Here is a 26,923-nt window from a genome sequence, read left to right as displayed (position 1 = left end):
TACACAATTATTTGTTATTTAACCCTAACCCAAGACAAAAAGTTATTTCATTGTTATGTGTAGGAAGAGCACACACCACTTCTCCAGCGCTACACTCTTTCTTTCACCATCATTCTATCTCAATGAAGACAGAATGACAAATGAAAATCAGAAAAGGTTTAAAAAGTTAAAAACAGAAATGTTTAATTAAATGAATTCAACATTTAACACATGCACAGTTCAAACAGAGAGAGAAAAACTGTCCAACACTGAGATAAAATTAGAGATGAATTGAGAGGGGGGGGTAGTTGGGAGATTCCCGCACGGCTCTATAAAACTAAATGATGTTCTTGTGACTCAGGACACTGAGAATCTCAGCCTGGATGAGGAGACGAGGAAATGAGAAACTAGAGGGTTATGAAGAGCTTCCTTAGCTGCCAGCTTAACAGTTCCAATATCTGACACTGATGAGGAAACATGACCTTTGAGAAAATAATCATCCCTTATTGGATGTAAAGCTAAAATCTGTAGCCTTTGATTTAATCCTGACAGTGTCTCCAGGATGTCTGAACCTTTGTCATAGGACGGACCATTCACACTGCTGTGACAAACATGCTATTAATCTCAACTGACATATAGGTCATAACCTCTGCATATGTGGAATACGTAACTGTTGCCAAGCAACACAATAACTAACCATCAATTTGATAAAATTGTACAACAACTGCAATCAAACACCAAAATATTAACAGAGTAACACAATTTTCTAACAGAAAAAAAGTATGTTTTCCTATTCCACGTGTACGGTTATCCGTGTGTGTGTGTGTGTGTGTGTGTGTGTGTGTGTGTGAGAGAGAGAGAGAGAGTTACAAGTGCCTCAACTGTGTGGCCTTTTCCTCTATTATTTTGTCCATTTGTAGCAGTTCAGCTTTTTTGTCTTTGAATCTTCTGCGAAGAGTGTTAGACTTTGTGATTAGCTCGGCCATCTTCGTTCCTGCCTTTCCCTCAGCCATGTCAGCTAACTTGTCTGCGTCTATTTGGAGTGACTCAGTCACACTGCTGAGTACCCGGCGCTTGTTCCGGAGGTCCTCAAGCTCATCCTCTGCTGCTTACCTCTTGAGTCCTTGTGCAGCACTCTCTTTCTTTTTTCGTTCATGCTCCAGGTATAGCCTATACTGTGACCTTGCTGAAGCAGCAGAGGCCAGGAGCTCCTTGGTCAAAGGCACTTTGAGAATGCCACCACAGCCGCTGACCTCATCACAAATTAATCTCAGTGCTTCAAGAGATTCGTCAAGGTTACACGTTTCCACCTCCTTGTTAACTGAGAAGCCCCTCTCTACGGTGGCTTGTCCATGGGAGAGGAGGAGAACACTTTGGCAGAACCTTAGCAGCTCAGGGTGGGACGTGCTGAGTTTGGAGTGCAGAAAGACATCCAGACGCTGCTTCAGTGGTTGAAAGGACACAAATTCTTCATCTCTGCCCTCAACAGAGAGTAAGGACGTGAACTGCTGAATGATGACATCACCTACAATATTGACAGGAAAGTTAAGATATAATTATTCATGTCAGTAATACATTCCAGTCAACTGCTTCATCATCCATTTGTAGTGTACATACATCACAGCATGATATAATTATTCATGTCAGTAATACATTCCAGTCAACTGCTTCATCATCCATTTGTAGTGTACATACATCGCAGCATGACATAATAGTATCCACATAGAGCTACGAGTGCATATATTTAAATTTGGCAAAAGCAAGACATTTTCATGCTTCTCAGAGTAAAAAGGCAGAAAATCACAAATGAAATTTCTAGCACAAGACCTTAAGCAATTTGCATAACCTATCCATTTCTACTGTCCCTATACAATATTTTCTTACCAGCTGGAATGCCACCTGTCAACTGTTTTCCCTGGACGAACATTTGTACTATACTCTTCATCTGTGTGATGCACCACTCAGGATCTCTGTTCATTCTTGTGGGATCCAAACAAGCAATCTGCCTGACCACAGGGAATTTCAGGGGACATTTTTCCTGCAGCTTCCTAACCACCTTAACCAGGCACTGCAAACATTCTCGCCTGAAGGTGAGCACAGAAAGTTCACCTATCTTGCATCCTGGTTTGCCCAGAAGCTCCTAACAAGGAACATTAAGGAACATGCATGTCAATAATTAGACAGGAAATGTTTACTTTTTAAATCTAAATCTGAATAAACTTCTTATGATGATAATAATAATACTGTACTGAACATATTGCATTTGCTGGTTGATTTGTGCAAGCATCACAATACACATATACACCTCCAAAAAGCCAAACCAAATAACCTACAACAAAATTACCTTGATGGCACACTCAGCACCCAGGCCTATGTCAAGATTTCTAAGGGAGACCCAGTTCTTCTCCTCAGACACCTCGATTTGGGTCAGCTGCCGGGGGGTTCGGTCCTGTAGGATCTCCTGTTTCACGAACCGCTGCAGTAAACTCTTATAATGACAACAAGCAGTTAGTAACCAAGTCATTCCTATCAATTGATACAGGTTAATCAAATTCTAATTAATTAATCAAAATCTTAACAGTGATAATTACCATCAAGAGCTCGGTCAAATCTTTGGCCAAAAATGGCAACACTGGCTCGTCTGTTTGGTATCTGGTTAAGGAGGGGTTAAAGCTTCTTGATATGGCAAGAAAGAACTGCAGTTTCGGGATGATAAGAGGGTCCCCTTGTGCTGCCAAGATGGTGTCGTATGAGGCCGTGCTGGGTTTTTAGACCTTCTTCTTCTCTGCAGCATCCACGTACATTTGAAGCATGGGCCAAACTGCTATTGCTCTCTCTGCCACTGGAACATTTTCGATCCATCTATGGCCGCAGAAAGGAAGGGGAAAGCAAGAGGACCTGGTGAGGTTGGTGAAGTCCTCTCTCCGGGCAGGAACATTGTGGAATAGAAAATGCATCCCTCGCAGGAGTTTTTCAAGCTGCCATGCTGTGAAGCCTGCCTTCATTGCGTTGTGGAGGGTATGCAGTCCACAGCTGCCAACATTGATGACTTGAGCACCTCCATGTAGCTCAGCGTGCTCCTTTTGAAGGAGATCCATCAGCTTAAAATTTACATTTGGGCCATCCATTCCGACCGACAGAAGTTGCCTCATGTTCAGTTGTGCAACACATTCCTGTGAACACACAGGGAAAAAAAAAAGTTAAAAAAAAAAAAAGTTAAAATAAAAAATTGTTGAAATAAACTGCATTTAGTATACAGACATGCTTCAACATTGAGAATTCAGACAACCTTAGCCTACAACTATGGCATTACATTTTCCTTAAGTACAACATGAGCCAGGTGTTGGGCTACATATGACAGTGAGATAAGTCATAGGCTTTGTTGTTTTTTAATTAAATAAATCTGCCAATATAATAGCTACTATTACAGACGATGAACAGTAGGCTAAATCGATTAAATCATCACAAATCCATGAAAATGTTCAAATGCTTTGCATGAACATCAATGCCCCTATGTAAGATGGGGGTGTGCAAAGCATCCAGTATTTGTATTTGTATTTTTATTTGTTGAGGGATAAAAAGTATTCGTATTTGTATTCGAATAAAATTCAAATTAGGTGTAAAAATGCAGGTTTTTTGAGTAACACTTCTAATTAAGAATATGTCAGTGTAAAAACAAGTATTCTTTAATTAACCATTGTAAGAATTATGGATGTATATGCAATATTGGTTGTTTTTTCATAAATACAGCAATAAACATGTAACGAGGAACATCATTGAAAAGAAAATAACATACTAACAGCGATTACCTCATCAATGCTTAAACCAACAAGTAATAAATTTCCTTTGAATGAATGGGGGTGAGGGGGTTTACTGTTGGTTCTCTCTCTCTCTCTCTCACTCTCACACACGCACGCACACACACACACACACACACACACAGTCCCTTTACTGTCTTTCTGCTCGAGTGGGCTGCTTGTCTGTTCTTCTGAGCTCCCAGATGTGATGGATCTGTATGGGCTCGGTCCGAACCGAGAATTACATCGGGCCCCGTCAAGTCTGGGCTTCAGTGCCCGTGTGACGGGCCGCGTCTGGTTTTAATCAATACGGGGATTAACATAGCACACGCGCTCAACAGCATAATTAATAATTATAAGAAAATATACTTACTTTGATGTGCTGCAACAGGTCTTCTGCCCTCGCATGTCCCAGGAATTCGAAACCAAAATACCTTGATGTCACACAGCCATCCTCCAAATACCGAACGTGTATGTCCATCTGGTTTTTTTTTTTGAACATGTATTAAGACTTTCATCAAACATGAGGACGAACGGTCCAGCTTTGTTTACACTTGCAATGAGTTTCTTCTTAAAGTAAGGCGCTAAACCAAACTTGATGATGTAGCTCGTCTTGTCCTTGCCACACGCAAAGTTTTTTGCTATCTCTGAATCCGTAAACATGTTCCTGAAGAGCTCTCCTATCCCCTCATTGGAGCTGTATGAGTGGTGTTTCGTTGCTGTTCCCAGGCACCACAGCACCTCAGCTCGCAACGTTAAAGTGGGGCATAGAGTTTGCTGTCTGAATTGTTTGTTTTGGTTTTTTTCCTGACACTGACTGACGTCACATCCTTGATATCACTCAGGTCCTACTCGCACATATAATTTATATAATAAATAAAAAAAGAGGATTTTTAGGATTTTTAGCCTGCACTTAACACAAATGGAAAAAAACTCATAGTTGGATAGTGGTTTGAAAATTTAATACCTCCTCAGATTACATTTATTACTTTTTAATACCTTTTAATGGCCTTAATTTTGGTAAATTTCATTTACTACCTTTTAATACCTTTTACAACCCCGCGGATCCCCTGTGTCTGCACTTTTGCCATTTTTAATGGTGATTTTTTTTTTTTTTTAATTGTAAATAATTTATTAATTTTTATCTTCTTTTTTTAAGATATTTTTGGGCATTTTGAGCCTTTATTTGACAGGACAGACAAGCGTGAAGGGGGGAGAGAGAGAGAGAGGGAGTGACATGCAGCAAAGGGCCACAGGCTGGAGTCGAACCCGGGCCGCTGCAGCAACAGCCTGGTATATGGGGCGCCTGCTCTACCACTAAGCCACCAACGCCCCAATTTTTTTTTATCTTTTTTGCCTTTACTCTTTTCTGTATCCTTAATTATGTTTTATATTTTATTGCTCTGTAAAGCATGTTGAATTTCCTTGATGTATAAAATGTGCTACACAAATAAAGCTGCCTTGCCTTGCCTATAAAATCTACTGACATGTCATTTGCTCTTCTGAAACTGGAATGTTCAAAAGCAGAGATGAAAAAAAAAACATTACAGGCAATTTGAACACCTCAAATAATATTTAATCAAAATGGTCATATGGTATATACACAGTTAACATAACTTAAATTTTTTTACATATATTAAAATACCATCTTCACAGAAACAAAAAACTCCATTCCTCAGTCCAAAAGAAAATTCAATGGACAGTCAAACAAAGTGAACACTGACATTACACTAATCTGTACACTTGCTCGTTTTTGTGTTGGAGCTTCCCAACCACGTCTACAGTGTCACATATAACGTGCCTGCAATAGAATCAAAACTGAAGCGGCAAAGTGAAAAGACCTACTTTTGTTTGAAGGTTCACAAGAGCTGTGGAAGCATCAAAAGAAGCCATGGCTGGTCAACAGCATTCTGGACACAAATAAATTAAATACACCTTTTAGTTTCCTGTTTACACTTAAAAACAGGAATTTTCCAAGCAGCCTAAATAAATTAAGAGAATAATATTTTCTGGTGTACAAGTGATGTGTCTGACAAAGCCACACATAACATCACTAAGCAGTGGAGGCATTTCACTAACATTCATTTTTAAAATTCCTTATTGTACATATTATAGATACCTGTGCATAGAAGTGTAAAGCTAAGGCCATTGGGGACAAGGGGACGAGTATGAGTAGAATACATCTGAACGCTTTGCAGGGGTGAAATGTGTTGAGTGCAGGCCTGAAACAACAAGTCTCTCGAAATGTTTGCCCACAGTCCAATCAAAAACGCAGCAGACTGAACTCTTGGGTGGACATGCAGCCTTAAACTGTACAGTGACGTGGGGAATGGCGTGAGTCGTGATTAATAACACCTTAAATAAAGATTCATAACCACAAAAATCTTTGAAGACAATGCTGTTAAGTGTGCATGACTTGGACAACAATCTAGATTACCTGGCCTTCATGCATCTTTGCTGATGTGTGACCTAAATGATGTGATATGTGGTCAAAAGAAAAGTAACAGTAAACAAGACACTGAGGAGATTATTAGCTCCCAAAGTGAGTTTGCAGCTTTGCCCATTCAACTGAAATACATCAGTCATTTTTTTCAACAGCCTTTAAGACACGCTCCCTCATGAGGTGCCTGTTCCTTTCTCTTTTTGTTCTGCATTTTCAAACCGAGCTTCAGACATTAGACGTACATACACAGTGTAGGAATTCCTATAAAAAAATGTAAGCATGTATGTACATGTAAATCCCTTCTCTGCTCTCCTTTGTGGTTGGACTGAGGAACTATTCTGAGTAACCCACAGCTTCACTCAGAGCCTCTTAAGTTGGCCTCGTCTGTGTTGACAAACTCACAAGAGGCCTTCCGCTCACCAGTACAGGTCAGTAGATAAGTCCTAAGGCTGCTGCATTTTTCAGGCCTCCTTCAGCAATGGCATATCTGTAGACAACAGACAAACACTTGCATCAGTACACAGTGGGGATTTTAAGTCAGTAAAAAGTGTGTTTGACGAGGGCTTTACCATCAGAGTAGTCCATCTCAGAGTCCAGAGACAAGCTGTGTTGGTCGCTGCCTGCAGACGGCCTTCTTTGTGAGGATGAAGGGGCTGCAGCACCTGCGTGCTCCAGAACCCAGGTAGAGGATGAGGGTGAGGGTGACGGGGATGACGAGGACGGTGGCACAGGGTGCACCACAGCCATCTCTGACTGCTGCTGTTTGAGGGAAGAAGGCCTAGAGGGGCCAGCCTCTGGCGCTGGGGCATGCTGACCCTCAGACAGCACTATCTGGACTCGGGACTCAGAGCTGACAGCTGAGGCGGAGGCTCCGCTGGCATTTACAGCCTCCTCGTATGAGGGTAGGGTCACCTGGACTCCTTCCACCATGATAGACACGGGCTGGCCAGACACACCCTGATCACGTCTAGGTGTGGAGGACAAGAGGAAATTTAAAATCTTTCAACTTGTTACTTCTACAAATAGTTTCCTGCCGTATATTGAGGGCAGACTCACCGATGGAGGGACTTAAGTTTTGGCTGCAGGAGTACAAACAGCACCACCAGGAGCAGGATTAGTGCCACTGAGCTGGCTGTGGATGCCACTATGGACAAGGCGGGCATTCCTAATGGTAAAGTTGGATCTCGGTCTGCGAGACAGATAACAGTTAACACAGTAATGTGTGCAAAACTTACTGTAATTATTCATCTTATTGTCCAAATGTGTCATCTAAATTTTTTTTTACCTTGCTCCATGAGGCAACTGAGCTTCATCTGACTGTCCCACTCTCCATACTGGCAAGTAAGGTATTTATAGTCTCCCTTCAGAACGTAGCCTTCATCACAGAAATATTCAATCACAGTGCCATGAGAAAGTCTTTGGCATGGGGCAGGGTGGCAGGTGTAGCCCCCGTTCTCTGGCTGAAATGGAGGCTGGCATACTTTTAAAAAGAAGAAAAGAAAGGAAAACAGTAAATACACAAACTCCAGTGCTGCATATTGTTTCGGTAAGCTATCAGTGCTAAACTGACTTGAACCCTACTGGAAAGGACTACTTTTTGTAGACTGGTAATTATACATCTGAGGGTACAAACATGGCATGAGGAGTTCCCCAAGGCTCCATTCTCATGCCCCTTGTTTTTACAGTAACATTTAATTTGACGGAACAATAGAAGTACAATTACATTTTCTTGTGCCTCTTATCTTCACATGTTCTTACTTGCTCACATTATGGTAAACAACACAATATCTTGAGGAGGTTTGTCTTTACCGTCACTGCGTATACAGCGAGGAGGTTCAGAGGACCAGTGTCCCAGTGTGGAGCAGGTGAGAATGCTGGGTCCATCCGGCAGGTAACCAGGGTCACAGCGGTACACCAGTACTGTGCCCACTGGGAACGAGCTCCTGTTGGTTTCTGTCAGATTAGTTGAGCCATGCTGCACCGTAGAGGGTCTTATGCAACCTTAAAAATGGATGACAGTCAAAAATACAGGTTATAATAGCTGTACTAACCTTCTGATTTGTTCATGTAGCACATTAAAATGTTACAACCTTTTAAGGACATAGGTAGAATATAGTTCAATAAAGTAGTAAATATATAATACACCTAGAGCTGATAGCATCTGTTCATTCAGATTACAGCATGTGTTGATTCCAGGTGTAAAGAGGGTCACAAATGCAGACGGTACTATGAGGAGGTTTGTGTTTACCGTCACTGCGTATACAGCGAGGAGGTTCAGAGGACCAGCGCCCCAGTGGGGTGCAGGTGAGGATGCTGGGTCCGGCCGGCAGGTAACCAGGGTCACAAATATACTGCAGTACCGTGCCCACAGGAAACAAGCTCCTATTGGTGTCTGTCAGATTAGTTGTGCCATGCTGCACCGTGGAGGGTCTTACACAACCTTAGAAAGGGGACGACAGTCAGAAATACAGTTAATATCTGTACTTGTTTTTTTAAATAATAATAAATATAGGATTTGGTTATGTAGCACATTTATGCTACATGTTACATTACAGGTAAAAGAAAGAATTAAAAATAGAGCAAAAAAACCAATAAATTAAAATTAAAATAACGGTGAGCTTAACATAAAAAATTGTTTTGAAGAAGGTTTATATTAAAACAAGATCTTCCGCAGCTTAGACTGTTGATAGTATAAAAGACAATCTCTATGTGGACTGATTTATTCAAAATATCAAATGACAAGTGGGTGTTAAAGACCCATGATGGACTGATAGGTCTGGGTTTGAGGACTGACTGACCTTGGCTCACACAACTGATCTGCATGGGGCCATCCCACTGCCCATCCTGACAGGTCAGGTAGTTATAGTCTCCACTGAGAACAAAGCCATCGTCACAGAAGAACTCAATCACAGTGCCATGGGCAAACATTCGGCAAGGGGATGGGTGGCAGGTGTAGCCCCCATTTTCAGGTCTGGAGAGGGGCAGACAGGCTGAAGGGGGTAAAAAAATGCAACATATGAAGTACCAGCTCAGTTTTAACAGTGCATTGTTTTCGTATTTTTTTAAGTTTATATGTTAGCAAAATTGGCTAAAACAATTACAGAGACTATAGCGCTAAAATAACAGAAAATAAAGATGTATGAACTTATGAGAGACAGATTTTTAAATGCTGCTCTCGACACAGTCACTCCTGATTACTTCATGGGTCAGAAAAAACAGCGGTGGACCAAAATATCTTACCACCACTGCGTATACAGTGAGGAGGATCAGAGGTCCAAAGTCCCAGTGTGGTGCACGTGAGGATGCTGGGTCCGTCTGGCAGGTAACCAGGGTCACAGCTGTACTGCAGCACTGTGCCAACAGGGAACGAGCCCCTGTTGGTTTCTGTGAGGTTTACCCAGCTGTTCTGGACCATGTACGGCCTTACACATCCTGGGAAGAGAAGACCAAAGAAGAATGAATTCTGTGAAACTGCTCAGGTTTTCAGTAGAATTACTATGACAAATATTTTGAACCTGGTTTGAGACATGTTATCCTGTGAAGCCACCAGTAAAAGAGACACAGAATGACCTGCAGTAACCAGTGGGCTCTGCAGCCATGGAGTTAAGTGTTAACAGATGCAAAAAGCAACTTAGAGATACACAAATTGTACTTAATGTGGATTGGCTGTGTCATGGTGGATATAGTGTTTCCTTTGCTATTGGAACTGTAACTAAGGACTGAACTGTCATGATTGTTTTTGAGGCCACTGGTTCAACTTTGACATAATTCAACCACTGGAAGTTTTTTTGTCTAATAAGTTGTAACCCCTACATGGTCTAGATGCACATTAGTGAGATGAATGATTTGTTTTGCTGGGTTGACAAGACAAAGAAAAGTCCAGCACCTTCTTCATTTTTTGGATGTGCGCGGCTGCTCTTTTTGTATTCATTGTTTTGCTGGCTGGCTTTTGGCCAGATAGTAGACTACTTTCTTAGTGTTCAGTGTTTTCCAAAGTGCACACAATGTCCAGCGGGATAAAAAAAAGTAGCAACACTAGCAAAAAATTAATAAACAAAAATAAAGATCATCCAACTAAATATGATATTACGTTAAGGAGCTTGTCTGAATGTCACGAAAAAAAACGCTTAAAAAGCAACGCCAGGCTGTTTCTGCTAACACAGAAAGGAAAAATAGTTAATGACAGATGAGGTCTATCTGTTCATAATCACTGGAGCCAATTAACAGTGAGTTGATTATTTTTCTAATAAAAGACAATATTTTGTTTATATTTCCAGTTCTAATCATAATTAATTAATGTTATTTTGTAGAACATTGCACAATTAAAATGCAGCTAAAATCATCGATATGTGATTACTATCGCTGTGTGAAAACTATCTCTCTGTTGTTGGAAGCTCTGTTATAAAAACAGAGTTGCACAAGACAGCCTGGAACAATAAAATGATTCTACTGACCTATAAGACTATACATTTGTTTTACCTGTCACCCAGGACTTTCGTCTATGCCTGTTTTTTTTTTCCAGTGATCTGATTCTTCAGTGTCGGGGTGTTGATTGTGATTCGATCCTCTGATGTAAACCTACTCTAGTAGTTTCAGCATAAATTACCACTGTGATATATCCTGTTACCTTGCAAACCTCAAGTACTGCTTCATAGTAAAGGCCTCAGAAGCCGAATTACCCACAGGAGGTCTCCACCTCCTCCTCCTCCTCCTCCTCCAAACAGAACCAATAATTAAACAGGTAAAAACACTGAATAACCGTGCATTGCATGCACTTGAGGAAAACACTGTTTTTTGTCTACTGTACTGTGGCTTTTAACGTATTTCAAAACTTTTAAGCTTCCAGAGTGGTTCATTATATACTGTAGTATATTCTAAAAATAACACCTCAATGAAACCGATAAATATCAGGTAGGTATAGGGGTGTTTTATTACAGGGTGTCTACAGGTATAAGACACTTAAATCTAATGCTTTTGAAGACATTTTCTAGATCATTTTTAAGCAAATTTAAGACTACATTTTTGGATAAGCATTGCAGGTAAGTACAAATTTTTAGTATACAATGTACGTGGTCCTGTGCAGAGGTGGGCTTTATGTAGAAATATGGTTATTTGAGTGAGTTCAGTTAATCCATGTTTTGTCAACATGTAAGTACAAGTATAAAGTAAAAAGACAGCATCAGTTTCAGTGGTAAGATTTATTTTTTTGCTTTTTTTGTTTTTTTTTTATTGCTATTTTATTGTTTTGCCTTTATCAAGGGTGAAGATTACCCTTACCAGACCAACACAGATCAACACAGACCTAAACAAGGACCATGGGAACAAAGGGATGACCCCCTTAATATTTACAATATGGTACTGATTTTCTCACCTAACTCTCGACAAGAACGCAAATAATCATTTCCCAAACTATTTCTTTAAAATGTGCACCCAAACACATGCCAATCCACATGAACACGAGTTCTTTATTTAGTCATAGATCAGACAGTTTGTGATCAGAGTTTGTGTAAACATCAGAAATGATGTTTACGCACAAGAGTTTGACTCATGTTGACAAAAAGGAATAAAAAGATGGATAAATGAAATGAGACAAAATGTTTGTGGCAATTAAGATGTCACAAATTCAAATGTAAGCATATTTAATGACTTAGTTTTTAACTAAATTTGAGACATGTTAAAACTTTTAAGGACCTACAGACACCCTATATTAACGTTGTACTATTACTGATGATAAACTGGCATATGTTTAAAACTATAGATAAGCGGCAGTCGATCAAGTCTCCCCTGTGCAGTAGAATAAGCAAAACATCCTGTGCATGTCAGGACGCCCTGACAACATCCATTTGGTCTGTGTTGAGACAAAATTAAATTTGGTATTGTTTCTTTAATGGAAAAAAGAATGGTTAACACATCCTCCATAATGCTTTGTGTTTTTTTCTGGGTGTCCAACCATAAATTCTGCCTCTTACCTGACCCTTGCCCAGTGGACACTGCAGTCAGTAGCAGCAGCAACAAGCAGGATCGTTTCGTGGCTGAGATGTGGGGCCAAAAGGCGTTTGATATTGACTCTGCCATTCCATTGCACATCTTCCCCTGCAGAGTCAACTCAACCTGGTATGAACAGGGAAAAATAAATTAAGTAATTACAAACAATGTACACATATATCATGTTTACAAAGCAACCCCTCATAGCGTGGCCATATGCTGTCACCTGCCTGGCGCAGGTACTCTGCAGAGCTTGGAAAGCTGCCAGCGAAATGGGTGTGATTGTGGTAAAATGGTACAATGACAGGACTGAGGGAAAAAAACAACTAGCAATAATGGTGCTATCATTTAGCAAGCTAGCGTCAATTAGAAACCAGTGCCAATTCCTCTGTTTACAGCCGTTCATTCTTCAAGCGAAGCAACGGCTTTAGATAATTATATCTCCCATATCTAAGACATAACTCTGGTTCTGAATGGTTCTGTCTCAGCGGCCATACACCCATTTTCGGTGCTTCCTTGTTAGCCATTATAGCCATGGTTGATACCGTTACAGAGAACAAGGCCAAAACGAAATATATAAACATTTACATATTGCATGTAATGTTTATGATAACCAGCTAGCAACTACGCTGCCACCTATAGCTCATTAACATCAAACAGAGAACACTACAGCTGTTTTTTTTATTGTTGCTATAATCAATACTAGCCTTCCTAGCTTGGTAACGCTAGCTAAACATGAAAAAGGCTCGTTGGTTACCGTTACCCACCACAAAAACACGGCCTCGAATCCTCCACCCTCGCTCTCTCACACCGTAGACATTTATCCAGAATATCTAAGCTACATTTACGATTTTAACGTAGCTGCAAAAATGACGATAATATGGTTTAGCGAGCCGAGCGGTACTGCTGTAGCTAACCGCTAGCTAGCTCCCTATTGGCTAGCCTGTTACCCGCTACGCTAGCTAGCTGCATCAATAGAAACATCAGCTGGGCTGCCTCGATTTCGTCCGGTCGCCATAGTAACATATGCATACATCCATAGTTACAACATCCGGGAATGTTTGCGTCCGTAGTTACCAAAAAATGGGAGGGCAAACTTTGGGAAGTTTCTGTTGACAATTGGTTTTATTTACGCAGCAGCACTTTAACAGTAGTAAATACTTATTTTTTTAGTTTTCTTCTTGAAATACAGCAAAGAAAATCAAATTATGGAAATCATTAGAGGTAGTTTAGATGACATTTCTCGACCTGCATCGAGTGAGCAAACAGGTAGCCGTGTGTCCAGTGTGTCATTGCCTCATAATGACAGAATTTGTCCTACAACTCCACGCAACAGCAACGCCCTCGTTGTTTTGACCAACGATGCTCCTGATATTCAGGTAAAGACCACGCATCGACATTACACTACTCATGATAACGGACTTACAAAGATGGATAATTTTCAGTAACTATAGAAAACAAATCCCTGTAGATCCAGAGCAGCTCTGATGAAACAATCAACTCCTCAGCCAGAGGTCCTGACAAAGGTAAGTGTTCTGATGGAGCAGCTTTTAGGATGGTCCAGTTTTAAGTTACCCCACACTCTATATAATGTTTGTCTTTTAGGTCAGAGTCACGTTGATGTTACTGATGAAGAGGAGGAAGAATCCAAACTGCAGAGAGCCATCGAGAACATGAGACGACTCGATGAAATACTGTCTGCAAAGATCTGTATTGTAAAAGAAGTCAAACGTCAAAGGAAAGAGCTTCAAGCAAAACTCTGGCAAGAGCTCCTGGTAGGCACAATCTTTACATTCACTCCACTTACATTACCAATTCACATGACAAGTACTGTTTCTGACTAAAAACAGGTGCTAAGTGTATGGTGTGATGGTTCACTGTATTTTTTCTGCAGCAGAATAAGCCTGAAGGTCACTCTGAATGTGCCCGAGAAGCCATGAACACAAGGTTGTTTTTGGCTCTGGAAGCGTCCACCGGTGAGCATAGGAAATAGTATACAGATCAGCAATAGTACACACAGTCACTGTCAGACAGACACAACTTAAATGTGGTTTTTATCTTAAAGTGACAGAAGAGGAGGACGACTTTGTGCCTGTGTTTGAAACTCAGGTTCCTGATTGTGAACACGAAAGAAGGAAAAGCCAGTACTTGGAGCGAGGTGAGTTAGCAGAGGTGTGGACTCGAGTCGCAACAAGTCGACTTGCAATTCAGCTTGGACTTAAACACCAATGACTCGTGAATTCACGTGAGCCTTTTGATTTGAAAATAGTTGATACCTTCCCCCAAGCCCAAAGATTAAAAAGTATGACGCATTATGCCTTGTGTAGGACTCAAAACTCAAAGTTTAGGACTCGGGACTTGCCTGTCTTGACTTGGCACTTGAGTACAAAGACTTGAGATTTACTTGTGACTTACAAAACAATGATCTGGTTCCACCTCAGTCAGTTCGTGAAAATTGAACATGATAGAAAATGCAGTACATTTATCACCATGCTAGTTGAGTTCACAGTTGTGCTACCTAGATTGTCCACTTGATGGCACCATGAGCTCAGGGAACTTACAGCTTCCTTTCCCCCTTTATAGTAGGTTGGTGCAAACAGTTGTGCACTAACACAATTTTCCACAAGTAAATGCATAACAGTATACCCGCAATGCAATTCATGAACAATTTCCTGATCAAGATCTTGTGGCTTTTTATGATATCCCTGAGGAAAAATATAACATTTTCTCCCCAAAAGCAGCCCAGGAACTGTGAGGAATTCAGTGTGTTGCTTTGTTTAGAGACATTTAGGCAGGTTGGCTGCATGTTATTATGGGGCCTTGAACTTCTTACACATTAGTTCAAGCATGGTCTTCACATTCATGAGGAGAGTAGTCTGATTTTTATATTTCAGCTTTTAAAATTGTTCAGGCAGCTGCTAAGTCTTTAATTGTGCGGATCAGATGATGGAATAAGAACTCATGGTTGCAAAATGACTCCCATTGAAACTCTGTGATTTGTATCAGATTTTACTAATGGTTATTATTAGAACTCTGACCTTTGACTTACTTATTCAATATTTACCCTTTGGAATCTTAACTGTGGCTTTCTTGACAGGTGAAAGGAGGCCAGACAGCTCGAGAGGATCACTTGAACTGGACCATGAGGAGACTGAGGAAGAGCAATTTGAAGGTAGCCGCTGTGGAGCTTCCAAAGGCAAGAAAAGACAGAAGGACTTTGTCAAGAGAAACATCGAGGTATGTCAAAGTTCACTTTGGGCCAGATGCAGTCCTGGTGTATGTCGCATTAGAGCAGGCCTCTTGACTGTTTGTTTTTCCAGTTAGGAAAGTATTTGGCTGTAGTGAAAGAGAAAGACATATTAACACTTAGCAGGGCACCACTGAAAAGAAGAGAAATTTTATGCAAGTAATACTTTTAATTCTCTCTGTCTTTATTTCAAACAAATTCAACAGCAAGTAAGTTCTGAGGGGGAGCACGTGCCTTTGACTCAGGCAGAGAAAGAGCGTCTGGCTGAGCTCCTCCGAGAAGTAGACGAAGAGGAAGAGGACAGTGCCAGAGGCGCAGACGACGAGGTAGGCTGACATGAAGCCCTAACAGACAACATATGCTGTAGGATGAGTCTCTCTCCTTTTTAAGTTCCTTAATACTTCCCCCTCATGTCCAGAACTCTTATGGGGAGCAGGAGATGATCCCATCCACTGCCTCTGCAAGCAACGTTTGATCTAATATTGTGATCTAATGTTTTCTACATTGAAAACATTATCGTTAAGCCACAGCCTTTAAAAACAATCTTGCTGTCAATAAAATGTTTCTTTCATTATCTTAATTGTTAGAATCTGTGTCATCATCTAACACTTGGCCTTTTGAATGCCGTTATTAAAGGCATTAAGTAACTCAACGAGACTTTGGCCCCTTTTAACGGCACATAGCGAAACATTGGTCAGACATCCATGTTTTGATGACTGCTTGGCAGCTCAGACGGCCTCTGGGCAGAAGATTCTGACTCCTCAAAGCAGTTCAGATTATGAACCAGATGTCAAGTGCCATATGCAGTTCACATGGAAGGCCGAATGTTATGGACTCATTTTGTTACCAGGCTTTCATAATAATTCCCTCTGTGGCGTTTCTGTGAAATTCGTATAGCCCTAATATCAGCATTAAAAGCGAAGGTGTGCTGATAAAGCTTAAAGCTAAGAGACTGAGGCCTCTTGTTTTTCTTTGAGGATTCATCTGAGACCCTGTGCCACCTGGAAGCAGTAGGCTGTTTCACTGTCAACCCATCTAAACTGTGCAAACTTCAAATGTTTTTTATTTTAAGTTTTAATTTGCTTTAATAGCCCTTCTGGCAGCTGTGAGGCCAGTTTGAAGTCAGATGGGATGAAGCCTGTTGGGAAGCAAAAGGGAACATACTTACCTTTCACATACGGTTCCATTTAGCTTGACCCCGACAGCTCTGCATCCGTAGGACAGCTTGCCAGAGTTTTTTTTTTCATGTCTTGCTGCTCTATTTATGATGTTTGCCTTGACTTTTAGAACAATACTGCAGTAATTGTGATGGCAGATACCAAACTGAGGGGAGCGCAGATGCTCTGGGTTTTTTTATTGGCTTGAGGAAGACTTCCTGTTATTCCGAGGCATGCTATTATGAATGGTCAAAACGGAGCGAGCACATTATTTATGTCACCAGGACTTTGGCAGTGATGTGTCTTTAGTTCTGAGGACTTCACTCAGTTCTTGGCAGAATCCCCTGGGACACATCAACCACAAGCTGCTGCTCCCTGTTTGCCTCACACACGTTTTGTGATGTTACTGACTCTCATCCTAACAAGTTGCACAGTTGTGTGTACTTCTGGTAACCCGAGGCAGTAAATCAGTAGCAGTCAGTAATCGTAGAATATTTTGGTGCCGCAGTAGTGCACATAATGTCTTGCTTTATCAAAGGAAAGCTTTGACATATGTAAAATTCTTTTCTGTTTTCTTATTGAGAGTTAAGGAAGAGATTGATCCCACTCGCATGTATGTACAGTAAATCTAAGGCCATAACCAGTAAACTTGAGAGAGACCAATGGGCCTACCCTTTCAAAACATTAAAACCATTTGTGGGTGAAGTGAGTAACATTGATCATTTTGTTACAATGCAATGTTCTGCTGAGAAACCTTGGGTCCTAGCATTCATGTGGAGGCCACTTGACTTGCCCCATCAACCCAAACACTGCTGCAGACCAAGTATACCCCCTCAAGGCAACAGCATTCCCCGATGGCAGTGGTCCCCCAGAAGGACAATGCACCATGTCCCACAGCAAATATGGTTCATGAATGGCCTGAGGAGCACAACAAAGAGCTCAAGGTGCCGACCTGGCCTCAAAATTGACCAGTTCCCAATCTGATGGAGCATCTGTGGGACGTGTCGGTATCCCAGAGGTACCCCCGATCCACGGTGGGGCCTCCTCGGGTCAGACTTGGCTCTGACCTGTTGAGGCATGGACCCAGGACCACTGGGGGGTGTCCTGTAGTGTCTGGTACTGGGGCATCGGCAGTGGATCCTTTGAGTCCTGTGGGTTATGAGGTGAAGTATGGACACGTCCCACAGATGCTCAATTGGATAAGGATCTGGGAAATTTGGAGTTGAGGTTGATGCCTTGAACTCTTTGTCACACTCCTTGGGCCATTCCTGAGCAGTTTTTGTGGTGTGGCATGGTGCATTGTCCTGCTGGGGGTCCACTCCCACTGGGGAGTGTCATTACCATGGGGGTGGTACTCGGTCTACAATGGTGTTCAGGCTGGTGGAGTGTGTCAGATGGCATCCAAATGAATGCCAGGACCCAAGGTTTCCCAACAGAACATTGCATTGTAACAAGATGATAAGATAGGGTGTTGGATGGCCCACTGACCATATTCTAATTCACAATGAAAATAAATTTATTCACACCAGGATTTTTTTTTTACACATTAAATGTAAATAATGTAGTCAAAATAGAGCCTGCTTATAGAAAAAAGTGCCCATAGAGGCTCCTCAGGACTTCCCTGACAGACTAAGCCCAAAAGGTCTGTGAATCCTAGAGATGCCCCTTGATACACCTGAACTATGCAGGGCTGCTACTTGTTTTTAACTGACCTCTGTTGTTTTGCAAAAGTGCCCCCTTGGCAAAACAAGTTGAGTATCCCTGGTATAAAATTTCTGTTAACAAAGAGAAAGGCAGAAGCACAGTACTTAAATTTTTTTTTTACCCCTACTCCCCTTCCCTTACCCCACCTCAACCTCAGATAACAAACAAAACAGAACCAAACAAAGTACACATTAAGGGAAAATAAAATAAAATATGTCACAGGGAGAAAAAAATAAATATAAATTATAGCTGCTGCGCAGCGATGGGTCAGGTCCGGGCATTTTTAGGCAATTCTGAGCAACCTCTGGAACCTAAGACGGTCATCTACCGCTCTGAGCTAATTGGCAAGTAGCAACTCAACAGTGGCTTCACAAATTGAGTAAGCCATTCACTGTTGTGTAGGAAAGCAGCCATCCGTGCATGGAAAGGCAGATTTGAAACCACTGTAAAAAATTCAGGTATTAAGACAAAAATCTGAAAATACACATATTGCATCTAGACAGCATGGAGACATTGGTAACGTGTTTGTAACAATGATTGATTTGCTCCATAAGTGAAAAACTGATGTTTAAAATTGCCATTTTTACATTGACGCCAATTGTTCACATTAGAGCAAAATTCAAAATGCTGTCAAAAATTCAGTTTTTGAGATAAAATTCTGAAATTTGCCACACATCTACCATGACTCTAGAATTTTGTCATTTTTTTCATGAACATTGAAGATTTAGCAAGAATTTGCATATTTGCAAATTTTACAGTTTTTGAAAAAAACAAAGTGATGAACTTCATAATTTTTAATAGGTTTAAATGTACAAATGTTTCTTCAGTATGGGGGCTACAGTTTGATGAAAGTTGTGAAGTTGTAGCACGTATGGTTGATTTGTTATGAATTTTCAAAGTTTTGAACTTTAGACGTTTGCTGTAGCGCCACCATCAGGACTATTGGCTTGAGTTTACAGCTGAGGATATCTGGCATGAGACTGGACCTTTGTGCAAAGTTTGGTGAGTTTTCACCCATGGGAAGTATGATTTCCTCGGAAGAAGAAAGAAGAAAGAAGAAGAATACCTAGGATTACAATAGTGTTCTGGCAGCTTAGCTGCCCGGACCCTAATAATAGTACGATTCAAAAGGATTCAGTCTCCTAACTTGTCAGGCCTAGCTTAATATCTACCAATACCATTACTCATGCTAAATATGAAGCTAGAGCCAGGGTGTGATGACAGCGAGGTTATGGACCCAAAATGCAGACAGACCGAGGGAAAAGGGTTTAACAGTTTTATTGAGCCAGAATGATGCAGAGAACAAAGGAGATCCGGAGTCCAGGTGCAGAGTGGGATAACCAGGTGAGAGTGCTGGGCTGTGGGCTGCTGTGAGGCATGGAGGGAGACACTGGAAAAAAGGTAGGAGAACGAGGGTTAAACACTCGACGAGCAAAAAACACAATCAAACTTGCAAGATTGCTCAAATCACTGGAGGAAAAGAGGAGCCGAGATACCACTGCATGCAGTCGCAAATACTCTGGCACTGAGGCTAGAGTCGGTGGCAGTCTTAAAGCCCGTTGATTGCAGATGACTCTCAGGTGTGCACATTCAGCCTCAGTGCAGGGCGGGGGAGGGGAGAAGCCTCTGGAGACAGGTAAACACAGCAGCACACAACCCACACAGGAAGTAGACTCCGGAAATGTTCATAAAATAAAAGCCAAAAATCCATGCTCACCACAGTACCCCCCTCTCAACGGACGCCTCCTGGCGTCCTACCAGGCTTGTCCGGGTTAGCAGCATAAAAGTCTCATAGCAGGGATGCGTCCAGAATGAGCCTCCGGGAGATCCATGAGCACTCCTCAGGGCCATACCCCTCCCAATCGACCAAGTACTGGAAACCCCGTGCTCGGGGCCGCACATCCAGAATCCGGGACACAGAGAAGGCGGGGTGGTCGTCAATGATCCGGGGGGGTGGAGGGGCGATGGCCGGAGGGCTCAGGTCACAGGAAGCGACAGGTTTCAGGAGGGACACATGGAAGGTAGGGTGGATCTTGAGAGTCTGGTAACTGGAGTCTGACAGCAGAGGGGTTAATGACTTTGACGACAGGAAAGGGACCAATGAAACGGGGTGACAGCTTACGTGACTCAGTCTGTAATGGGAGGTCACGGGAAGAGAGCCACACCATCTGACCGGGACGGTACTCAGGGGCTAGGGACCGGTGTTTGTCCGCTATCCGCTTAGTCCGGGCTGCATTGCGGGTGAGTGCCCACACCTCTCGCAGGCACCTGACGTGCTCCCTCACCGACGGGGTGGCCACTGCTAGCTCCTGGTCGGGGAATAATGGGGGTTGAAAACCACAGCAACACATGAAGGGCGACATACCTGTGGCCACGCTGGTGAGGGAGTTGTGCGCGTGCTCGATCCATGGCAGGTGGGAGCACCAGGTGACCGGATGGTGAGCCGCAACACAGCGCAGCGCAGTCTCCAAACTTTGGTTGGCCCACTCTGTCTGGCCGTTGGTCTGAGGGTGGTAGCCAGAGGACAAGCTAGCTGTTGCGCCCAGGGACTTACAGAAATCCCTCCAAACCTGGGAGGAAAACTGTGGACCTCGGTCCGACACAATGTCACTGGGTATCCCATGAAGTCTGAAGACATGGGTAATCAGGAGATCAGAGGTCTCACGAGCTGAGGGAAGCTTGGGTAACGGCATGTAATGCACACACTTAGAAAATCTGTCAATGATGGTAAGCATAACTGTGTTACCTTCAGATGGCGGCAGTCCAGTGACGAAATCCAGAGCTATGTGAGACCAGGGACGGGATGGTATGGGTAGAGGGCGCAACAGACCCACAGGAGGCAGATGAGAGGCTTTGCCCCGGGCGCAGACTGAGCAGGCCGCCACAAAGTCCCGGACGTCCTGGGCCATCCCTGGCCACCAGAAACTTTGGCGGAGGAAGTGGAGCGTTCTCTGGATCCCAGGATGGCAGGTGAGTTTTGACGAATGTCCCCACTGAAGCACCTGAGAACGGGCAGATTCCGGAACGAACCTCCGGTCCGGGGGTCCAGTCTTGGGGTCTGGTTGAGTCTTCAGTGCCTCCTCAATAACTGCCTCTATCTCCCAGGTGGCGGCGCCGACGAAGCAGGTGGGTGGGAGGATGAGGTCCGGTTCACTGGTGTCTGAAGGAGAGCTGAAGATTTGGGAGAGGGCGTCAGGCTTGGCGTTGCGGGATCCGGGTCTGTAGGACATACTAAAGTTGAATCTGCTCAGAAAAAGTGCCCAGCGGGCTTGGCGGGAGTTGAGGCGCCGAGCAGAGCGCAGATTCTTGTGGTCCGTCCAGATGATGAAAGGAAGGTGTGAACCCTCCAGCCAGTGCCTCCACTCCTGCAGGGCTCACACCACAGCCAGCAACTCTCGGTTATCCACATCATAATTTCTCTCCGCAGGAGACAGGCGGCGAGAAAAAAAACGCACAGGGATGCAACCTCTGCGTCTTGGGGTCCCGTTGAGACAACACCGCTCCAGCACCAGAGTCGGAGGCGTCCAATTCCACCACGAATTGCAGCGACGGGTGAGGATGTTTTAAAACAGGAGCGGATGTGAACAGAGCTTTCAATCTAGAGAATGCAGAGGCTGCCTCCGGAGACCAGAGGAAGGGAGTGTTAGGGGATGTGAGGCGAGAGAGAGGAGCAGCCACCTTACTGTAGTCCCGTATGAATCTCTGGTAGAAGTTTGCAAAGCCGAGGAAACGCCGCAACTCCTTGCGGGTGGTAGGAGTGGGCCAGTCCCTCACCGCCTGGATCTTCACCGGGTCTGGCTGCAGCTGTCCCTGGGCTATCACATAACCCAGGAAACCAACCGACGAGGTGTGAAACTCACATTTCTCGGGTTTCACATAAAGGCGGTTCTCTAACAGCCTCTGAAGAACCAGACGGACGTGCTGCCGGTGCTCCTCCTCATCCTGGGAGAAGATGAGGATGTCATCCAAGTAGACGAACACGAACCGGTTCAGCATGTCCCGGAGCACGTCGTTGATCAGGGCCTGGAAGACAGCTGGGGCGTTGATGAGTCCGAATGGCATTACTAAATACTCGAAGTGACCAAGTGGGGTGTTGAATACCGTCTTCCACTCATCTCCCTCCTTGATTCTGATGAGGTGGTAAGCATTCCGTAGGTCGAGCTTGGTGAAGATTCTGGCGCTACACAGGGGTTCGAAGGAGGGATCAATGAGGGGAAGAGGATACTTATTTTTAACTGTGATCTCATTCAGGCCTCGGAAATCTATACAGGGGCGAAGGGAGCAATCTTTCTTTTTAACAAAAAAGAAACCAGCTCCTAGTGGGGAAGAGGATGGCCGAATGAGTCCTGAAGCTAAGGAGTCCTGGATGTAGGACTCCATCGCCTCCCTCTCAGGACGGGACAGATTGTAGAGACGGCTACTGGGAAGGGTGGCACCAGGAAGGAGGTCGATGGCACAATCATAGGGGCGGTGAGGGGGTAGGGATAAGGCCAGTTCCTTGCTGAACACAGTAGCGAGGTCATGATACTCTGAGGGAACACTGGTGAGAACAGGTTGAGCTGGGGTTGCCATCTGTCGGCGGGAGAAGGGATTAGCGGATCTGAGGCAGTGGGAATGACAATGGACGCTCCAGTTGGTTATGGTGGCAGATCTCCAGTTAATTTGCGGATTGTGCAGTTGTAACCAGGGGAGACCAAGAACTATGGGGGATTGAGGAGAGGGAATGACATAGAGCTGGAGATCTTCACAGTGACTTCCGGAGATGATAAGAGTTAAAGGGGCAGTGCGGTGGGTGACATTGGAGATGAGGCGGCCGTCTAAGGCGGTGACTTTCTTGGGAGTGGGAAGGGGCTCCAACGGGAGATTGAGTTGTTCAACTAACTCACTGTGAATGAAGTTGTCATCTGCACCAGAATCGATGAGGGTCTGCAGGGGTAGAGAGTCTCTCTCCCAGAGGAGGCAGGAGGGCACAGAGATTCGTTTAGGAGAGCTGGAAGGGGAAGAGGTGTGGCTCACCAGTGCGCTCTCACTTACTGATGAGCTTTGTCGTTTAACTTATGAGGGCAGGTGGCAAGGAAATGGCCAGCTTGGCCGCAGTAGATGCAGAGTCTCTGAGTGATGTGTCTCTGCCGCTCATTAGGGTGCAACTTCGCCCGCCCCAACTGCATGGGCTTCTCCGGGGGCAGACTGGAGCTGGCAGGAGAGGGTGGCGAAGCAGAAGGTCTTGTCAGACCGGTAGAGGGAGCCATGCTACAAGGTCTGGATAATCGATGCTGAGTTCTCTCCCTGCGTCTTTCCCTCAAGCGATTATCTATGCGAATCACCAGAGAAATTAACTCCTCGAGTGAGCCTGGCTCATCTCTGGAGGCTAGCTCATCCTTAAGCTCGTCGGACAAGCTTCTCAAAAATACCCCCTTTAATTCTTGCTCCCCCCACCCGCTCTCTGAAGCTGCAATACGAAAATCAATGGAAAATTCTGCCACTGACTGAGACCCCTGAGAAAGGGAAAATAGGCGCTTAGCTGCCTCCTGGCCCTGAATAGGGTGATCAAAAACTCTGCGAAGCTCCTCAGAAAAACTAGAAAAAGAACTTAAAACAGGTGACTGCTGGTCCCAGATGGCTGTGGCCCATTTAGCGGCCTTACCCCGTAACAAATTAATGACATAAGCTATCCTGGCTCTATCGGTGGGATAACTAAAAGGCTGCTGGTCAAAAACTAAGGAGCAACGTAGCAAAAAACCCCTGCAGCTACCAATCTCCCCAGTGTAAGGCTCAGGAGGGGGAACATAGGGCTCCTTGGGGGAAGAGGGAGAGGGAGAGGTGGCTGAGGTGTTAGGAGGGGGGGCCGTACTCACAGTGGGAATGGAGCCGGATGGCTGGGGAGGTAAGCGGGAGACAAGTTGCTCTGAGAGGTGGGAGACTTGAGCACTGAGGTTCTGTAGAGAGTCCATGAGACCTTGCAACATGTCCTCATGCTGTCCGAGCCGAATTCCTTGTTTGGCAAGAGCTCTCCTGACGGGGTCTGAGTCTGCTGGGTCCATGTTTGGCCAGAGTATTCTGTGATGACAGCGAGGTTATGGACCCAAAATGCAGACAGACCGAGGGAAAAGGGTTTAACAGTTTTATTGAGCCAGAATGATGCAGAGAACAAAGGAGATCCGGAGTCCAGGTGCAGAGTGGGATAACCAGGTGAGAGTGCTGGGCTGTGGGCTACTGTGAGGCACGGAGGGAGACACTGGAAAAAAGGTAGGAGAACGAGGGTTAAACACTCGACGAGCAAAAAACACAATCAAACTTGCAAGATTACTCAAATCACTGGAGGAAAAGAGGAGCCGAGATACCACTGCGTGCAGTCGCAAATACTCTGGCACTGAGGCTAGAGTCGGTGGCAGTCTTAAAGCCCGTTGATTGCAGATGACTCTCAGGTGTGCACACTCAGCCTCAGTGCAGGGCGGGGGAGGGGAGAAGCCTCTGGAGACAGGTAAACACAGCAGCACACAACCCACACAGGAAGTAGACTCCGGAAATGTTCATAAAATAAAAGCCAAAAATCCATGCTCACCACACAGGGGATGATTAGCCTACCGAAAACAGGGAAACTAGCTTGACTCATTTTGAAGGTAATAAAATCCCTCTAATATACCACCTACAAAGCTCACTAAGTATCACGTTATGTGTCATTCATTGAATCTGTAAAATTAATAAACAGTGGCAGTCAGACTCATGCTAACTTTCTCCCTGTTTCTAAGCTTTAAGCTAAGCTAAGTTACAGTAAGATAAGCTAAGATAAGCTAAGCTAAGCTAATTGGCTGCTGGCTGTAGCTTCATATTTATCATCACCATCCCAAAATGTTACGCTGTTCATTTTAAGATGGACTTTATGTGTTAGCAAAAAGAAGAGTTAGCATAGCATCTTTTCTCATCCTTTCTGTTACTCTTTATGTTGAATCAATCACTGTGGAAAAACCACCACATTCATTTAATATTAACTGAGCTAATACGGCTCTACCATCAGTGGGACGGATTCAAAGTGATGCTGAATGAAGAGTAAAACTTTGCTCCAAGGCTGTGTTTTACATCTAGTCAATGAGTTTCTGTGTTCCACTGTAAGTGATGGTGGGATTTTATCCTTCTGTCCTGGACAGTTTTATGTGATGTCTGTTTAACAGCTCACATGTTCATGCAGTGTTCAAAAGACGTGAACACAAAGAATAAACTGTCTGAAGTCTGGCGTTAAAGTATTCTGTACATCCAAGTAAGCCACTGCAATGGTTAAACCATTAGAGTAGCTTCATTAGAATAGATCTGCAAATACGAAACAGGAATCATTGTCACAGTAATTTGTTGCTCTCATTTGTTATGTATTGGCTCTGCGTGGTGCTCCACCTAGTTGATAGACCCCTGTGTTTGCTGTTTTCCTCTGCCAGTTTTCTTCTGCTCCCCCCTCTCAGAGTGCTCGGAGGTCACAGCTGTGTTCTTTGCAGAGTTGTGATCTTCTTTGGCATGAAAGCCTTACTGAAAGATCTTATCTCAACACTGGGGCTGCGATGAGCTCACCACCCACCCACTGTCTCCCATAGGACATAAAGAGAGTCTCACAAGGAAAAAAAGCAGTCACCATGGGGAGGAGGCAATTGTCAGAGTTTTGGCATTTGACTAGAAGAGTGATTAGCACCCTGTTCACCATCCAGAAGTGAATACCAAGTGGGAGAGTCAGACTTGTACATCTTCCCTGTCTCAGACATCACTGTCACAAAGTTGCTAAATAAGCAATAGATGCTAATGTTCATCAGTCCCCTGTTAATGTTGCCAATGAATGAAGTAGGCCTATAACCCTGTGTGCCATGACTTATTTCATCAACAACTCTTTTCCAGGAGGACATGTGGGCTGTGTCAGTCCTGACAGGCCAGGGTTACACCCCAGAGCCCTCTGACCTGGAGCAGCTGATTGACATCGACTCCAAAATCCGTTTTCTCCTTCCTGTCGAAGAATTTCTCTCGGTGCAAAGCTCATACACAAACCTGAGCGTGTCCCAGGTACGTATCAAGCACCACTACTGTCTGCATTACTACAGTAATGGGTTTATATAGAGTGAAGTTAACTCCTGCAGACAACATCCAAGACTGCACTTAGGCCATGTGATTAAGCCTTACAAGATCAGCTCAGTATGGCATCGATGGCAACATCTCATAAAAACCTGTTGTTATTGACCCTCAGAGAGTCACTCCCTTATTCATAAGCGGGGAAAAACGGTATTGTGTAAGCTGCTGTAATTTGGAGCTGAGGGTTGCCTCACTTTTCCATCCACTTTTCCACATTTCCATATGAAGGCCATATAGAGCCTCTTGTACATCATGTGCTCCTACTAAATTTTGAAGTAACAATTTTGCTTTGACTGTCGTTTTATTGTTCTAATTACTATTTTCCACATGAGCAGGGGCAAATTTGATACATTTAGGCATTTATAATATTTTATGTATCCCTCGTTTTCACACCTGATGAGTTGTTTGGCCATTTTGTCTTGTTGTTTTGTGATTCCATTTTCTCACTGAATACATTTTGAATTAAAGGGGAATTTAGGTAATTTTCAACCTTAACCCTATTTTCTCA

The 26,923-nt window shown here is 43.7% G+C and overlaps 2 protein-coding genes and 1 pseudogene across 5 annotated transcripts in view; 1 reads left to right on the top strand and 2 right to left on the bottom strand.

The window, feature by feature from the left end:
• Positions 1-157: 157 nt before the first annotated feature.
• Positions 158-4,885, bottom strand: LOC117267472 (uncharacterized; annotated as a pseudogene). Its single transcript, XR_013493350.1, has 5 exons — positions 4,150-4,885; positions 2,571-3,152; positions 2,324-2,467; positions 1,864-2,116; positions 158-1,504 (listed from the first exon to the last, which is right to left on the bottom strand). The product of XR_013493350.1 is annotated as an uncharacterized LOC117267472 (transcript).
• A 445-nt stretch (positions 4,886-5,330) lies between these two features.
• Positions 5,331-13,198, bottom strand: LOC117266572 (sushi domain-containing protein 4-like). Its single transcript, XM_033641819.2, has 10 exons — positions 12,972-13,198; positions 12,189-12,330; positions 9,460-9,651; positions 9,018-9,209; positions 8,468-8,659; positions 8,029-8,220; positions 7,505-7,699; positions 7,276-7,408; positions 6,789-7,186; positions 5,331-6,706 (listed from the first exon to the last, which is right to left on the bottom strand). Exons 2-10 carry the CDS (start codon positions 12,304-12,306, stop codon positions 6,681-6,683), a joined length of 1,638 nt encoding a protein of 545 aa, XP_033497710.1. The 5' UTR covers positions 12,307-12,330; positions 12,972-13,198; the 3' UTR covers positions 5,331-6,680.
• A 91-nt stretch (positions 13,199-13,289) lies between these two features.
• The window catches only part of fsip1 (fibrous sheath interacting protein 1), a 52,264-nt gene continuing 38,630 nt past the window's right edge, over positions 13,290-26,923 (top strand). For 2 of the 3 annotated variants that reach the window (XM_033643422.2, XM_033643421.2), the window contains exons 1-8: positions 13,290-13,583; positions 13,676-13,730; positions 13,810-13,979; positions 14,099-14,180; positions 14,270-14,362; positions 15,302-15,441; positions 15,658-15,777; positions 26,188-26,349. In XM_033643422.2, the coding sequence (XP_033499313.2) occupies positions 13,413-13,583; positions 13,676-13,730; positions 13,810-13,979; positions 14,099-14,180; positions 14,270-14,362; positions 15,302-15,441; positions 15,658-15,777; positions 26,188-26,349 (993 nt within the window). In that variant the 5' untranslated portion in view covers positions 13,290-13,412. The remainder of the gene's footprint in view (positions 13,584-13,675; positions 13,731-13,809; positions 13,980-14,098; positions 14,181-14,269; positions 14,363-15,301; positions 15,442-15,657; positions 15,778-26,187; positions 26,350-26,923) is intronic. The other variant, XM_078175026.1, reaches the window with a different exon arrangement.

This window comes from Epinephelus lanceolatus, chromosome 15 (assembly GCF_041903045.1).
Source record: "Epinephelus lanceolatus isolate andai-2023 chromosome 15, ASM4190304v1, whole genome shotgun sequence".
In the NCBI taxonomy this organism is placed as follows: Eukaryota; Metazoa; Chordata; class Actinopteri; order Perciformes; family Serranidae; genus Epinephelus; species Epinephelus lanceolatus.
This window is presented reverse-complemented; position numbering and strand designations above follow the sequence as displayed.

Coding starts and splice junctions, on each gene's coding strand:
- LOC117266572 (XM_033641819.2), bottom strand. CDS start 12,306: ATGTGCAATGGAATGGCAGAGTCAATATCAAACGCCTTTTGGCCCCAC. Junction 9,210..9,459: donor TCACTGTATACGCAGTGGTG/GTAAGATATTTT, acceptor TACCCCCTTCAG/CCTGTCTGCCCCTCTCCAGA. Junction 7,187..7,275: donor AAACTTAAGTCCCTCCATCG/GTGAGTCTGCCC, acceptor CTCCACACCTAG/ACGTGATCAGGGTGTGTCTG.